Consider the following 15,694-nt stretch of genomic DNA (forward strand, 5'->3'; position numbering starts at 1 on the left):
GTTTTTACATGGTCCCACACAGGCGCTTTACATGGTACGGCCATGAGTGCTTTACACCGCCAAAGGAACCGATCTTAACATTTCTACTGTGGAGTATGGGTCTTCTGAGTACAACAAGGCATCAGGAATCTCGGTCCTTTGTCGTCTCGCACGAAGGGTTCAGTGCCCTGTGGTCATTCTTCAGTAGTTCATCCCTTGTGTTCCATCTAGTTTGAGAAATCAGCACTTCTTTATGGAGCTGTCGGCATCCATCTACATCACATGACCAAACCAGGTGAATAAATAAGCATTACATTTGACAGAGTAATCAGAATACTAAAGAGCTAAACGAGCCATATCTGGCCCAAATATTCTACTTGTTTTATGTTCAGACTGACCAGATCTGACCCCTCAAGTCTACCCTACAATGTCATTCTATAAAGAAACAATCGCATCATTGAAATCTCAAAGCTATGAGATAATGCATGGTTAATTCAAGACAATGTGAATAAATGAGCGTTACATTTGGCAGAATAATCTGAATACTAAAGGGTTACACCAGTCATGCCTGGCCCAAGTATTCCACCTGTTTTTGACCAGATTTGGCCCCTCACGTCTACCCTGTAATGTCATTCTAAAAAAATAAGCAACCAGACCATCAAAATCTTGTAACTACAAAACAATGCATGATTAATTCAAAACAATGCGAATGAATAAGCAATATATTTGAGAGAGTAATTTGAATGCTAAAGGGTTAAGACATTAGAAGTAGCTCTAAAGTAGATATAGCTGCTATTTCTAGCAGAATCAGTGGTCAAGTGGTCAACAAAGGTTAAAATAAATATTGAAAGATTGTGATTTTTCTCACGACATTCCATTATGACCTTCTAATAAATTACCAATCAATCAGTTGGCAATGTAAAACGCAATAATGCAAGTGAGAACATGAATTTACAGTTCTTTGTAACCCATATCAGATTGTAAGGCAACAGACGTATGAAATTTTGACAACTGTAAATAAATGTTGGATGGGGGCTACGTGTGTGTGTGTGTGTGTGTGTATATACGAGTGTGTGCATGTATGTGTATGAGTGTATATGTGTATTATATGAATATGTGTGTATGTATGTTGCATGTGTGTGGATGTGTGTGCATTTCACTTTGTGCATGTGTGTATGTATGTGCATTCTGCTTATGTCCATTTGTGTGTGTGTATAAGCATGTGCATACACGTAAGCATGTGTGTGTGTGAGTGTGTGTGCGTTTGTGTGTGTGTGTGTGTGTGTGTGTGTGTTGTGTTGGACCAAAGACTCTAGACAGACTTTTGTTCAGCAAGAATATAATAAATCAATGTATATTTGTTTGTAATAATCTCTTTCTTTCATATTATTTACCAGCATCACCACCACCACCACCACTGCCGCCGCCAGCGCCACCACCACCACTAATACTGCTGTTACTATCATCACCACCATCACCACCACAACAACCAACACCACCACTACCACCACCAACACAACCACCAACACCAACACCACTGCGACAATCACCAGTATTGCTATCACCAACACTATTACTTTCATCACCACCACTACCACTAATGCCACTACTACTGCCACCACAACCACCACTACTACTACTACTACTACTACTACCACTACCACCAACACTACTGTTACCACCATTCAATACCATTACTGTAAAGCACGTTTCACACCACAACCACCACCACCACTACTAGCACCAATACACCACCACCATACAACAATACAATATAGAGGATGGCTGTTGCTCAGCCATCCAGAAATAGCAGCCAAATCTCTCTTATATAAAGCCTACCATCTTTGAAACAATAATAGAGGAGACATTGGATAAGGAAGGTCTTAGATTCCATTGTCTGATGCAAATAAAGAAAAAAAGAAAAAGGGCATGGAATGATAGTATGGGATGGTCATGGCTGGTACGCCTTGGTCAGCTAGATCAGAGCTGATCAAGTGCTGCTAAACAACAATACAGAGGATACTATTACAACTGACACCACCACCACCACCACTGCCACTGCCACTACTACGGCCACTGCTACTTCTACAGCCACCGCCAGCGCCACCATCGTTTAGTTGATCACTCAGTGTTAAAGTCAATCGCATTTGATTGGCTGTTACCATGGACGCTATTAACACTAACACGACTCCAGAAAGACATGCACACAAACACACACGTCTGTGTGTATATATATATACATATATATATGTATATATATATATATATATATATATATATATATATATATATATATATATATATATACTAGCAGAAATACCCGGCGTTGCCCAGGTTAAAGAGAATAATGAAATCTAAAAACGCCGTCTAGACTACGCATCATCTTTATATATAGAGATGTATACACACACACGCACCCAAACACACGTATATATATGTATATCAATATAAATATATGAAAGTCAATGAAGTTTCGTAAAAGAAGGTGATCATGTACATACTTTCTTGCTGTTGTGATTATAACACCTCATTGTAAACTATGTTCCTTGTTTTCCCTTGTGGAGCATATACAAATAGGTTTTTTGTTGCTGCCCACTCTTGAGCAGCCAACATACAGTTGTCCATGTGAGAAGCAGGGCTCTTCCAAGAGAAGACCAGCTACAGACAGTGTTTGACCCTGATATTTGTTTATGGACATGGCAAAAGTCACACGAAGGGGGAATTGTAGTCTTCTGAATGTAAAAGGAATGTCTGCTCCTGATGGAGTAAGAGGAATTCTTGGAATAAAGACGTCATCCCCTTTTGCACATCCAGAAAGAATGGTAGCCTCGATAACGTGTGACATCATTTTCTAAATAATGCTCATCTGTTATGTTCGGTTTAAAATTTCGGGTTAATATATTTCGGGTTAATATATATATATATATAACACACACACACACAAGGCAGCGAGCTGGTAGAAACATTAACACACAGGGCGAAATGCTTAGCAGTATTTTGTCTGTCTTTACATTCTGAGCTCAAATTCCACTGAAGTGTTGACTTTGCCTTTCATCCTTTCAGGGTCGATAAATTAAGTACCAGTTGCATACTGCATTCAATCTAATCGACTGCCCCCCCCCCCACTTCCACAAAAATTTTGGGCCTGGGTGCCTAGAGTACAAAAGAATAATTCTACATTATCCTTAATTACAAACAAAAATTAAAAATAAAAGCAAACGGGACAATCATAGCTGGAATACTTTTGATCAATAGTCACGGCAAGCAGATCAGACCTGGGGTTAAACAATAACAGCAAAAACTATAATCATACAAGAGCAAGCAAGTCTGAGGCTTTGTATGTGTGTGTATATGTGTGTGTGTCCCGTAAGTGTGTGTATAGGTGTACCTATTTGTGTGCGTGTACACGTGTCTGTGGAGTGCTCAGCCACTTGCACGTTAATTTCACGAGCAGGCTGTTCCGTTGATCGGATCAACTGGGACCCTCGTCGTCGTAAGCGACGGAGTGCCATGATATAATATATATATAAGTACAGGCATGGCTGCGTGGTTCTGGGTTCAATCCCACTGGGTGGCACCTTGGGCAAGTGTCTTCTACTATAGCCTCAGGCCGACCAAAGCCTTGTGCGTGGATTTGGTAGACGGAAACTGAAAGAAGCCTGTCCTATATATATATCATCATCATCATCATCATCGTTTAACGTCCGCTTTCCATGCTAGCATGGGTTGGACGACTTGACTGAGGACTGGTGAAACCGGATGGCAACACCAGGCTCCAATCTAAATTTGGCAGAGTTTCTACAGCTGGATGCCCTTCCTAACGCCAACCACTCAGAGATTGTAGTAGGTGCTTTTACGTGTCACCTGCACGAAGGCCAGTCAGGCGATACTGGCAACGGCCACGCTCGAAATGGTGTCTTTTATGTGCCACCCGCACAAGCCAGTCCAGGGGCACTGGCAACGATTTCGCTCGAAAATCCTACGGAGGCCAGTCAGGCGGTACTGGCAACGGCCATGCTCAAAATGGTGCATCTCATGTGCCACCCGCACAAGAGCCAGTCCAGGGGCACTGGCAACGATCTTACTTGGCTTGCCGGGTCTTCTCACGCACAGCACATTTCCAAAGGTCTCGGTCAGTAGTCATCGCCTCGGTGAGGCCCAATGTATATATATGTATATATATATAATGTATATATATATAATTAAGTGGAGAATGGAGAAACAAACACAAGAAGAAGCAAGTCAATTAGGCTAGTTAGCCATTGATTTAATTATGTTTGTTTCTCCATTCTCCACTTAATTATAATTACAGACTGCGGTTTAAACAATAAATTACCTGCCTCTGGATACCTTCTAACAAAGACAGTACCCACACAAGTAATCTCCAGGAGTGCCTTCGGATTTAACTATCCCCTGGTTGCTTAGATACTTCAGACTACCCCTGAAATATTGAAGCAATCCTATCATATATATATATATATATATATATAAGCAATGTTAATTCTCTAAATGAAGTATTAACAGTAACTGCACGATAAAGTGTAGTATATTGCCACTTAAGTGTGGCTGACCCCTAGGGGTGGATGTTACTGTTGCTTTTAGCAACAGTATATATATATATATATATGTATATATATATATATATTTCATGCTTTTATGTGGAATTTGGGTGTGACTTGGAATGGACTATTTTTATTTATATGCATTTTAATTATTCATGTGACGAACAATTAAGTTAACAAACAAGACTCCAGAACAGATTTCTCTCGCACACTGTAAATATATATATATATATATATCGTTGCTATTATGCAAAACTCTTGTAAGTACAGAACTTTGCTTGTTCAGAGAATGAAAAAAAAAACCGTTGTACTACACTTTGACCAATTTTTGATATCTTAGCAGCTGGAGATAGCTTGACCAAAAGAACTGGCTATTGCAAGCAAAAATAAATATTTTTAAAAAATGCATTTGGCCAGATTTGGACATACGACACTTTAACATAATAGCAACGATATATATTTAACATCATTTAACATGTGTGCTCCATGCTGGTGTGAGTTGTCTGGTCTGACGGGATCTGATGGGTCCAAAGACTGCATTGTGCTCCAGAATCTGCTTTGGCATGGTTCCTAAAGCTGGATGCCCTTTCTAATGCCAACCACTTTACAGCAATGGACTGGGTGCTTACTTCATGCCACCTGCACTACTGAGATCATCATGCAGCTTGAAGACTATGACACTGAGCTCTGGGGAAGGTAGGAGTTCCTTTAAGCTAGGGGACGAGGAGTTAGAATACGAAAGAAGGTGGGCAGTCAGAATCATCATCATCATCATCATCATCATCGTTTAACGTCCGCTTTCCATGCTAGCATGGGTTGGACGATTTGACTGAGGACTGGTGAAACCGGATGGCAACACCAGGCTCCAATCTAATTTGGCAGAGTTTCTACAGCTGGATGCCCTTCCTAACGCCAACCACTCAGAGAGCGTAGTAATATATATACATATATATCATCATCGTTTAATATCCATTTTCAATGCTGGCATGGGTTGGACAGTTTGACAGGAGTTGGCCAGCTTGAGAACTGTCCAGACTCCAGTCATCTGTTTTGGCATGGTTTTCTACAGCTGGATGCCCTTCCTAACGCCAACCATTTTACAGAGTGAGCTGGGTGCTTTAACTGGCACTCCTTCAGTTGCACCAATGAATGCTCCAACTGATCTAGTCAACGGAACAGCCTGTTCGTAAAATTAACATGCAAGTGGCTGAGCACTCCACAGACACGTGTACCCTTAACATAGTTCTCAGGGAAATTCAGCACGACACAGAATGTGACAACCCTTTGAAATACAGGTACTACTCATTTTTACCAGCTGAGTTTATATATATATTATTTATCAGTGTCATGGGTTAACTAGAATATGTGACGATATTTCATCTGAGTGCAAGGACACAGAAACACCTTTGGTTGGTGTCAGGGCACACAGTAAAACCACCAGGAGTGAGGGACCCCTAGCTGTTGTCACAGCATCCTTCTGAGAGAAAGACACTGATGAAAAGCCTAGAATTTCACATGAATACTGGTCATCTCATTTTGGCCTGTCACCAGGTACTTACTAATCATGGAGATTCCGAGAGTGGTATTCATGTTGTACAAGCATTTTATTCACCATAATCCAATAACATAGAACTGTGTCTTTATGGTGACCTCATTTTTCATTCCAATTACTGAATGTCCTATGGCAATGAAAGAGTGGCAACATGTGCAGACCTAACTAGTTGGAAGTACATAGTAAGTTACCACTTTCGCCTGTTGTTGTTGGCACTCCGTCACTTATGACGACGAGGGTTCCAGTTGATCCGATCAACGGAACAGCCTGCTTGTGAAATTAACGTGCAAGTGGCTGACCACTCCACAGACACATGTACCCTTAACGTAGTTCTCGGGGAGATTCAGCGTGACACAGTGTGACAAGGCTGACCCTTTGAATTACAGGCACAACAGAAACAGGAAGTAAGAGTGAGAGAAAGTTGTGGTGAAAGAGTAGAGCAGGGTTCGCCACCATCCCCTGCCGGAGCCTCGTGGAACTTTAGCTGTTTTCGCTCAATAAACACTCACAACGCCCGGTCTGGGAATCGAAACCACGATCCTATGACCGCTGCCCTAACCACTGGGCCATTGCGCCTCCACTTTCGCCTGTTGCCTATGCTTCAAAGCATGCAGATCTACAATGGGACTGAATACTCATCTGAAAGGTCATAGAGAGAAAATCAGAAATGCCACAAACAACGAAGAATCTCAAGGACACGGCAAGCATCTGTGAATCTCAAGCAATCACAATATATTATTTCACGTAAAAGCACCCACTACACTCTCGGAGTGGTTGGCATTAGGAAGGGCATCCAGCTGTAGAAACTCTGCCAAATCAGATTGGGACCTGGTGTAGCCATCTGGTTCACCAGTCCTCAGTCAAATCGTCCAACCCATGCTAGCATGGAAAGCGGACGTTAAATGAACGATGATGTATATGATGCTGTAAACATTGATTTCAAATTTTTTTGGCACACGGCCAGTAATCCTAGAGGAGGGATTAAGTTGATTACATCGACCCCAGCAACCAACTGGTTCTTATTTTATCGACCCTGAAAGGATGAAAGGCAAAGTCGACCTCAGTGGAATTTGAACTCAAAACTGACTAGTAATAATGGTTTCAAATTTTGGCACCAGACCAGCAAGTCAGGGGGAGAGGGTAAGTTGATTACATCAACCCCAGTGTTCAACTGGTACTTATTTTATTGACCTCCAAACAGATGAAAAGCAAAGTCGACCTTGGCAGAATTTGAACACAGAACACAGAGTACTGGAAGAAATGCGGCTAAGCATCTTACCCAGTGTGCTAACGATTCTACCAGCTCGTTACTTTTAATACTGTAAATATTACTGATACAGACTACGGGGATAGATTTTAGATTTTATCAACAATAAATGTCAATCGCTTTATGTTAATGAAACCTAGCCACCCCCCACACGCACTACACACAATTCTACATTATCCTTAATTTCAAAAAAAAAAATAAATAAAAGCAAACAGGACAATCATAGTTGGAAAACTTTTGATCAGTAGTCAAGGCAAGCAGATCAGACCTGGGGCTAAACAAGAACAGCAAAAACTATAATCATACAAGAGCAAGCAAGTCTGAGGCTTTGTATGTGTGTGTATATGTGTGTGTGTCCCGTAAGTGTGTGTATAGGTGTACCTATTTGTGTGCGTGTATGTGCTTGTATGTGTATAGATGAATGAGTGCTTGTAGGCGAAGGAGTGGCTGTGTGGTAAGTAGCTTGCTTACGAACCACATGGTTCCGGGTTCAGTCCCACAGCGTGGCACCTTGAGCAAGTGTCTTCTACTATAGCCTCAGGCCGACCAAAGCCTTGTGAGTGGATTTGGTAGACGGAAACTAAAAGAAGCCCATCATATATATGTATATATATATATATATATATATATATATATATATATATATATATGTATATATATATATATATATATATATATATATATATATATATGTATGTATGAATGTATGTGTGTGTATATGTTTGTGTGTCTGTGTTTGTCCCCCACCACATCGTTTGACAACCGATGTTGGTGTGTTTACGTCCCCGTAACTTAGCGGTTCGGCAAAAGAGACCGATAAATAAGTACTAGGCTTACAAAAAATAAGTTCTTGGGTCGATTTGCTCGACTAGAAGGCGGTGCTCCAGCATGGCCGCAGTCAAATGACTGAAACAAGTAAAAGGGTGTATGTGTATGTGAATGTATGTGTGTATGTGAATGCGTGTATGTTTGTGTGTGCACGTGTGTGTGCGTGTGTGTATGTGTGTATAGGCAGGCTGTGTTTTGTGTATGTGTTTATGTTTGTGTGTGTGTGTGTGTGTGCACACATTGTGTGTTTACAGTCGGACGTATGTCTGTGTATGTGTGCGTGTATGTTTGTGTGTGCGCACGCGTGTGCAGACGAAGGTATGTTTCTCTGTGTGTGCGTGTACGTGTGTGTGTGTGTGTGTGTGCATGTGCACGCGTTTGTGCGTGTGTGCGTGCAGATAAAAGTATGTCTCTGTGTCTGCGTGTACGTGAGTGTGTGTGTATATGTATACGCATTTGAGAGTGTTTGTGTGGGTGTATGTAGATGAAGGTGCTTTTTTGTGTATGTGTGTGTTCGTGAGAGTGTGTATGTGCGCACGTTTGTGTGTTTGTATTTATGTACAGACGAGTGTAAGTGTGTGTGCGTGTGTGCGTATGTATGTGTGTATGCAGACGAAGGTGTGTGTGTGTGTGTGTGTGTGTGTGTGTGTGTGTGTGTGTTCTCCGATCGGTATTCTGAAAAAACACAGACGAGCCAACGAAGGAGCTTATAAGTGGTTGCTAGTGTGCTAGAAACGGCAGCCAATTCTCCCTCAGATAACACTGGATAACGAAGTCCTGGGTTCCTTGCTTGTAGGGGACAGACAGGATGGTATGAGTGGAGAGCCTTCGATCATAGGGTCATAGATCTGATCGATGCCATTCTGATTGACCTCCTGAGAGTCAAACAAGAAAAAAATCCGAAACGTTCCAATGAAGGAGTCTTTGACGTGATCATCCCACCTGCTAGAAATAGACGCCTATCTCCCTCGAATCACACACACACGCATGCATGTTCCTGCATCACCACCACCGCCTTAAAGTACAGAAGTACTAGATACCACCAAAACAAAACAGCTCTTAAAAAAACAGGATGGCCAAAGCTGGAACGCCTTTCTGTCGTAAAGGTCTGACCTGTCTTCAAGATTACACGACATAATTCGAATATTTGTGCGCAAGAAGACTTCGTTCCTTCAACCAAGTTCAAAAAAAGAGAGAGGCAGAGAGAAAATGGGAGAAAGAGAGAGAGAGAGAGAGAGAGAGAGAGAAGAGGAGGAGGAGGAGGAGGAGGAGGGGAAAGAGAAAGTGAAAGAAAGACCAGATTGTTGTGAGAAATAAGTGGGTGGAGGTGGAGGGTTGAGTAGGATGTGCAGCGGGGAAGAAAACGGGGGATTGATAATAATAATAATAATAATAATAATAATAATAATAATAATAATAATAATAATAATAACAAACATCACAAAGGGTGAGGGCAGTGATGGTGGTGGTGGTGGTGGTGATGATAGTGGTGGTGGCGGTGGTAGCGGCGGCGGCGGCGATGGTGGTAGTGGTGGTGGTGGTGGAGGCGAATCAACAACAACATTTGGAGGTTGTTGCTTGTCGAAACATGTTGCAGCTGGTTGAATTTCGTTCTTGCTATTTAATCTCGCTGATTAAGGTGCAAATCAGCTAGCCCCAACCCACCCCACCCTCCTTGATCGAGTAGGCCTATATGATCAGAGGCAATCCACCCGTGACCAATCCGTCCTTTTTGTTATGGTGGTGGTGGGATTTAGGATTAATAGTCCTTCTTTAAAGACAGTAGAAATGGACAGGAATGACTCGAGAGAGATCTAGCTGCTTTTTCTAGCAGGTCTGAAACCACCAATGGATCGACAGACTTAATCCAGGCACAGACAACCATTTTTTTTTCCGAGAAGAGGGGCCGCAGTACCAATATAAAAGCGGAGGTAAAGAATATGCACACCACCCGCTTTCGGTGTAACCCTAACCCTGACCCTAACCCTGACCCTAAACCCTAGCTCTAATCCTAAACCCTAACCCTAATCCCTAACCCTAAACACCGGGTGTGCGTATTCTTTACCTTCGCCAATATAAATTCATGTTAACGTTTCGTTGGGCGTGTATGACATTCAGAAAGTCCCAAGGGCCGGGCCGCAGTTTACCCGTGATTGGTCTAAATTCCTCCATGAACGAAAGTGAAACGGAATGGAGAGAACACATACGATAGGGAACAGAGGAATAAATAAAAAGGACTTGCGGTGTGGGTGAGTGTGTGTGTGTATAAGAGTGCGTGTAAGTGTGTGTGTATATAAGTGTGCGTGTGTGTGTAAAAGTGTGGGTGGGCGCGCGTATAAGTGTGTGTGTGTATGTGTAAGTGTGCATGTGGGTGTGTTCGCGCGTATAAGTGTGCGTGTGCATATGTATAAATGTGCGTGTGTGTGTACAAGTGTGTGTGTGTGTGTACAAGTGTGGGTGTGTGTATAAGTGTGCATGTGTGTGTGTGTATAAGTGTGGGTGTGTTCGCGCGTATAAGTGTGCGTGTGCATGTGTATAAGTGTGCGTGTGTGTGTGTATAAGTGTGCATGTGTGTGTACAAGTGTGGGTGTGTGCGTGTGTGTGTGTATAAGTGTGCATGTGTGTGTGTATAAGTGTGCATGTGTGTGTGTGTATAAGTGTGGGTGTGTGCGCGCGTATATATATATATAGGGCGAATTTACCAAAAAACAACAGACGAAGACAGGTGATGTTGAAAACAAACAGATGTATTAGTATAACGCTCGGGAATTGAAAAAGTCTTTAACGTTTCGAGCCTACGCTCTTCCACACACACACACACACGCACACACATATATATAAAAGAAATAATTGAGATTCAGTTGAATTAAATACTTAAGTTGAAGCACCAAGTCAGTCCGGTATTATCCGCACAGCTCGAAATAAGGTGAATATACATATGCATACATATATACATATTCTGTAGAAGATCATAGGCTCGAAACGTCAAAGACACTTCCATTTTTCCTGAGTGTCAAAATAATACACCTTGTTTCCTGCTCCCTCACCTGTCTCTGTCTTTCGTTTTTTTGTGTACAATTTTGAACCATATATATATACCATATACAGATTTTAAAATATATATATATATATAATATTATGTTATACTATATAATATATGTGCGTGCGTGCGTGTGTGTGTGTGTGTGTGTGTGTGTGTGTGTCCCCATATGTGTGGGTAGCTATATTCGTGTCCGTCTATGTATAACTGCTGTTTCCAACAGATGGATATAAATAACAAACTAGATTTTAATAAATCTTATATTTTTACGGGAGACAGCTGGAAAGAGAATAAATAAATATATGTTGTGTGTGTGAGAGAGAGAGGGTGTATGTGCGCGCACGCGTGTACTTTAGCTACATGGCTTTAATTTTTAAAAGTGTTACCTGCGGTGTGTATAATGCGTATAGTATAATAACGTGTGTACAGGTATGTATTCAGGATGTGTGTACATGTGTGTGTGTGAAGTGTGTGTATGATAAAAAAATTTATAAGCTTTCGGGAGAACGTGAATTTTTTTTTTTTTTTTTTTTTTTTGGAATATTCGACCTCGAAGCACATAAAATCTATAAATAATAGCATGTAAATATCAGGTTGCAGCCTTCGAGTTTTTCTATCCAGAAGGGTTTTTCAGCCTAATATTCACGTGCTTTCATATATAGCTTGACGTGCTTCGAGATCCACTATTCCCCAAAAGAATAATCTATCAATCTATCTATTTATCTGTCTGTCTGAGTGCCTGCATGCATACATGTATGTATGTGAATGGATGAATGCAATGTCTACATGAATATGTATGTATGAATGTATGCATGTATGCATACGTGTGGGTGAGCACGCGCGTGTATATATTATATAATATTATATTACATTATATTATACTTGGCGTGGTTTGTCACAAGAAACCTATTCGATTTAGTTGCAGATCACTGCAAGTAGAAAGGACACGTCTGGTCTGAAGACCCTTCGCCCAAACTAAGCTGAGACCACCAAAAAAAAAAAAAATACGCATAATTTACAAACACTAAGATATTTGGGAAACCCAGTCTGAGATGACATTCGGCTAACGCCTTCTCTAAGGTTTTATCCTCATCGAGAGGTCTTCCATGCTTGGCTTTCTTTTGCACTCGGTCCTTCCCGCTGGGAATAGGGCTTTTTCCTTGCCAGCAGATTTTTCACGATTGAACAGAAATGTTTAATTACAAAGAGGTGAAGTTCTTTCCTTCACCTCATTCCTGTACAATGTCCAGGTTAATTTTTGGCACCATATAAAAGAATGGCTAAGATGACTTACTCTTATCTTGCATCTATAACCTGAAAACAGGGAGGGAGCCTTTATGTGGTCGCTCACCCCTGCTAGAAATCGTAAATTAATCTCCCTCAAAACACACCTTTAAAAAAGGGGGAGGACACATTGCATAATGGATAAATATAGTCCTAGATATACTTTAAATAATAAAATAGATGGGATGACCTGAAGGAAGAAAAGGAAGGGAAAAAAGGAGACAGATTGACCAAAGGTGGACGGATAGGTTGCTATCTCTCTCTATCTATCTATATATATCTCTCTATATATATATATTTATATTATGAGAGATAGATAGATTAGATAGATAGATAGATTAGATAGATTAGATAGATAGATAGATAGATAGATAGATAGATAGATAATAGATAGATAGATAGATAGATAGATAGATAGATAGATAGATAGATAGACAGCTAGATAGATAGATAGATAAGTAGGTATGTATACAGAGCGAGGGGGGAGACAGAGAGGGAGGGAGAGAGAGAGAGAAAACAGATAGGAAGGTAGACATCAGGTCGCCAGATTTGAAAGATTCATTTTCTTAAAACATGTTACGACAAAGATGTATGAAGGTGTCGGAGTTTGAAGCAACAACAAGTCACACAAAAAAAGGGAGGGAAGAAGAACGAAAAGTGGACTCACACAGTTGCCACAACAACCATCAACATAACAACAACAACAACAACAACAACAGCGACAACACCCGACAAGGGAGTGCAGGGTATCCGCCTTAACAACAGCAACAGTTGTTAATCAAAGATATTCTCCGATCAACCAGACATTTCAAGAGTGTTCCAGCCGTGATCCTCACGTCTATTTTTCCTTTTCTTAGACTGTCCGTCTCGGACTACATATTCACCGTCCTACTCATTAAACAGTAAGGTAATGAGTTAAGGAGAGATTTGGCTGCTATTTCTAGCAGATCGTGCCAGCGCGTAGATGCTCGTTTACTGAGTGGTAAGGTGGCGGTGCTGGTGGTGATGGTGGGAGGGGAGGTAGTCAACAACCACATCAGCAACATTGAAGGAGGTGAGGACCTCTAAGTGGTCGCTCGACCTGGTAGAAATAGCAGCCAAGTCTCCCTCGTGTCACACAGAAGCGTCTTAAACGAGGAGGGGAGGAAAGAAACGAAGCACTGGATGTTGTAGATGAGGTGGTCACGGCTGAAATGGCTGTGATTGTTTAGGGCCAAACAAACAGCAGTATAAAGCTGCGGTGAAGAAAAGGATGAAGAACAAAGAAGGAATGTCTAGAATAAAATATGCTAAGACGTTTAAAGAGGGGGATAAGACAATCACCATCGTCATCGTCATCATCACAACCAACATATACTACTACTATGACTACTACTACTACTACTACTACTACCACCACCACTACCGACTCTGTGTGGTCTCACGAATTGCTAGTAATAGAAGCCAAATGTCCCTCAAAACGCATCCGAGCGTCTTGAAGAAGGACAGAACATCAGACATTGTACTCTTAGAACATAGATGTATACAAAAAAAAAAAAGAAGAAAAAAAAGGCGGGACGGTCGCGGTTGGAATTCCTTTGATCTTAGGACTGCTATGGCCGAGGTAGACTTGCGGGGCTTGCAAACAATCACGTCGCTAATGTCACGGCCACAGTCATCATCATCATCATCACCATCACCAATCAACAACAATCTGGTCACCCTCAACAGTAACATTAACAACATCATCATCATCATCACCTTCATAAACAAAGACTACTACTACTACTACTAATACTACAATAGCCATCATCATCATCATCATCGTCGTCAGCATCATTATTATCAACAACATAGTAGCTGTCACGATGTTTGTCAGTGTAAACTAAAATTAACAGACCGATTCTGCCCAGAAGTCGTCTGGTTACATACATTACGTGTGTGTGTGCGTGTGCGTGTCTGTGTGTGTGTATGTGTGTGTGCGTGTCTGTGTATGTGTGTGTGTGTATGTGCGTGCTTGCGTGCGGATATACGTGTGTGTGTGTACTATAAAAAATCGTATACGATATATATATATATATATATTAATGGTTACGTATGTATGTATGCATGCATGCATGTATATGCGTGTGAATGGTTTCATATGTGAGTGTATGTATGTAAGTGTATATGAGTGTGTGTGTGTCATAAAAATTATATACGATATATATGTATATATCAATGGTTATGTGTGCATACATGTATGTGCGTGTGAATGATTTCATATGTGAATCAGTGTGTATGCATGTATATATATATATATATATATATATATATATATATATATATATATATATATATATATATAGGCTATATATATATAGAGAGAGAGAGACAGACAGACAGACCGACGGACAGACAGACAAAGACTGTGCAACGGTTTTTTCTTTCTTTCTCTCTCTCTCTCTCTCTCTCTCTCTTTTCTTCTTCTTCAGACTGTTTGCGTGGCAAGAAGCAAGTAAAAAAAAAATAATAATTGTTTTGTTTTTTTTTCTTACCAAGAATATTTCGATGGTTGTGTCTCTTCTGCCGTCAGGGCTTCCCGTACCTTCGGACACAGACACCCCATGGTCTCAGAAATTGCTGCTAGCGCTTAAAGAGTGTCTGATATCTTAATGCCCTGATTTGCTTTTTCCTACACAGGCTTACTGAGGCGTATGTATATATATATATATATATATATATATATATATATATATATATATATATATATATATATATATATATATATATATATGTAAATTCTTTGGATTAATGAATTGGGTTTTTTTTTTCTGGTTCCGATTGAGGAAGAGTTAACGCCTTGGTGAAAACTGTTAGTGTTGCGATTAAAAATCCAATTTGTATTTTCGCTTCAGATTGTTTTCTTTTTACTTATGATATAAAAATGATGATACTCCAAACTGTTTTTGATAGAGGGGGATGTTCGTGTTTATTGCTGCTTTCTTTCTTTTCTTTTCTGCCCCCCACGGTTTGTTCCATGCATCAGTCATTCAATGATGCACGTCTGTGTGCGCGCGCGCGATTGAGAATCTGTGAGTAATATATAGATGTGTGTATATATATATATATATCTAATATATGCATATGTTACATGCATATATGCACATATATGTGTATATGTATGAGTGATATGTGTTTTTTTTTTCTTTTATCTTGCTGTT

General features: G+C 40.6%; 1 protein-coding gene across 1 annotated transcript in view; it reads right to left on the reverse strand.

Annotated features, from left to right (window-relative positions):
* Positions 1 to 15,214, reverse strand: part of LOC106878885 (protein XRP2) — a 57,908-nt gene extending 42,694 nt beyond the window's left edge. The window contains exon 1 of the mRNA XM_089341360.1: positions 15,029 to 15,214. Within this exon, the coding sequence (XP_089197486.1) occupies positions 15,029 to 15,099 (71 nt within the window). The 5' untranslated portion in view covers positions 15,100 to 15,214. The remainder of the gene's footprint in view (positions 1 to 15,028) is intronic.
* Between the last annotated feature and the right edge of the window lie 480 nt (positions 15,215 to 15,694).

This window comes from Octopus bimaculoides, chromosome 24, assembly GCF_046866305.1.
Source record: "Octopus bimaculoides isolate indiv1 chromosome 24, ASM4686630v1, whole genome shotgun sequence".
Taxonomy (NCBI): Eukaryota; Metazoa; Mollusca; class Cephalopoda; order Octopoda; family Octopodidae; genus Octopus; species Octopus bimaculoides.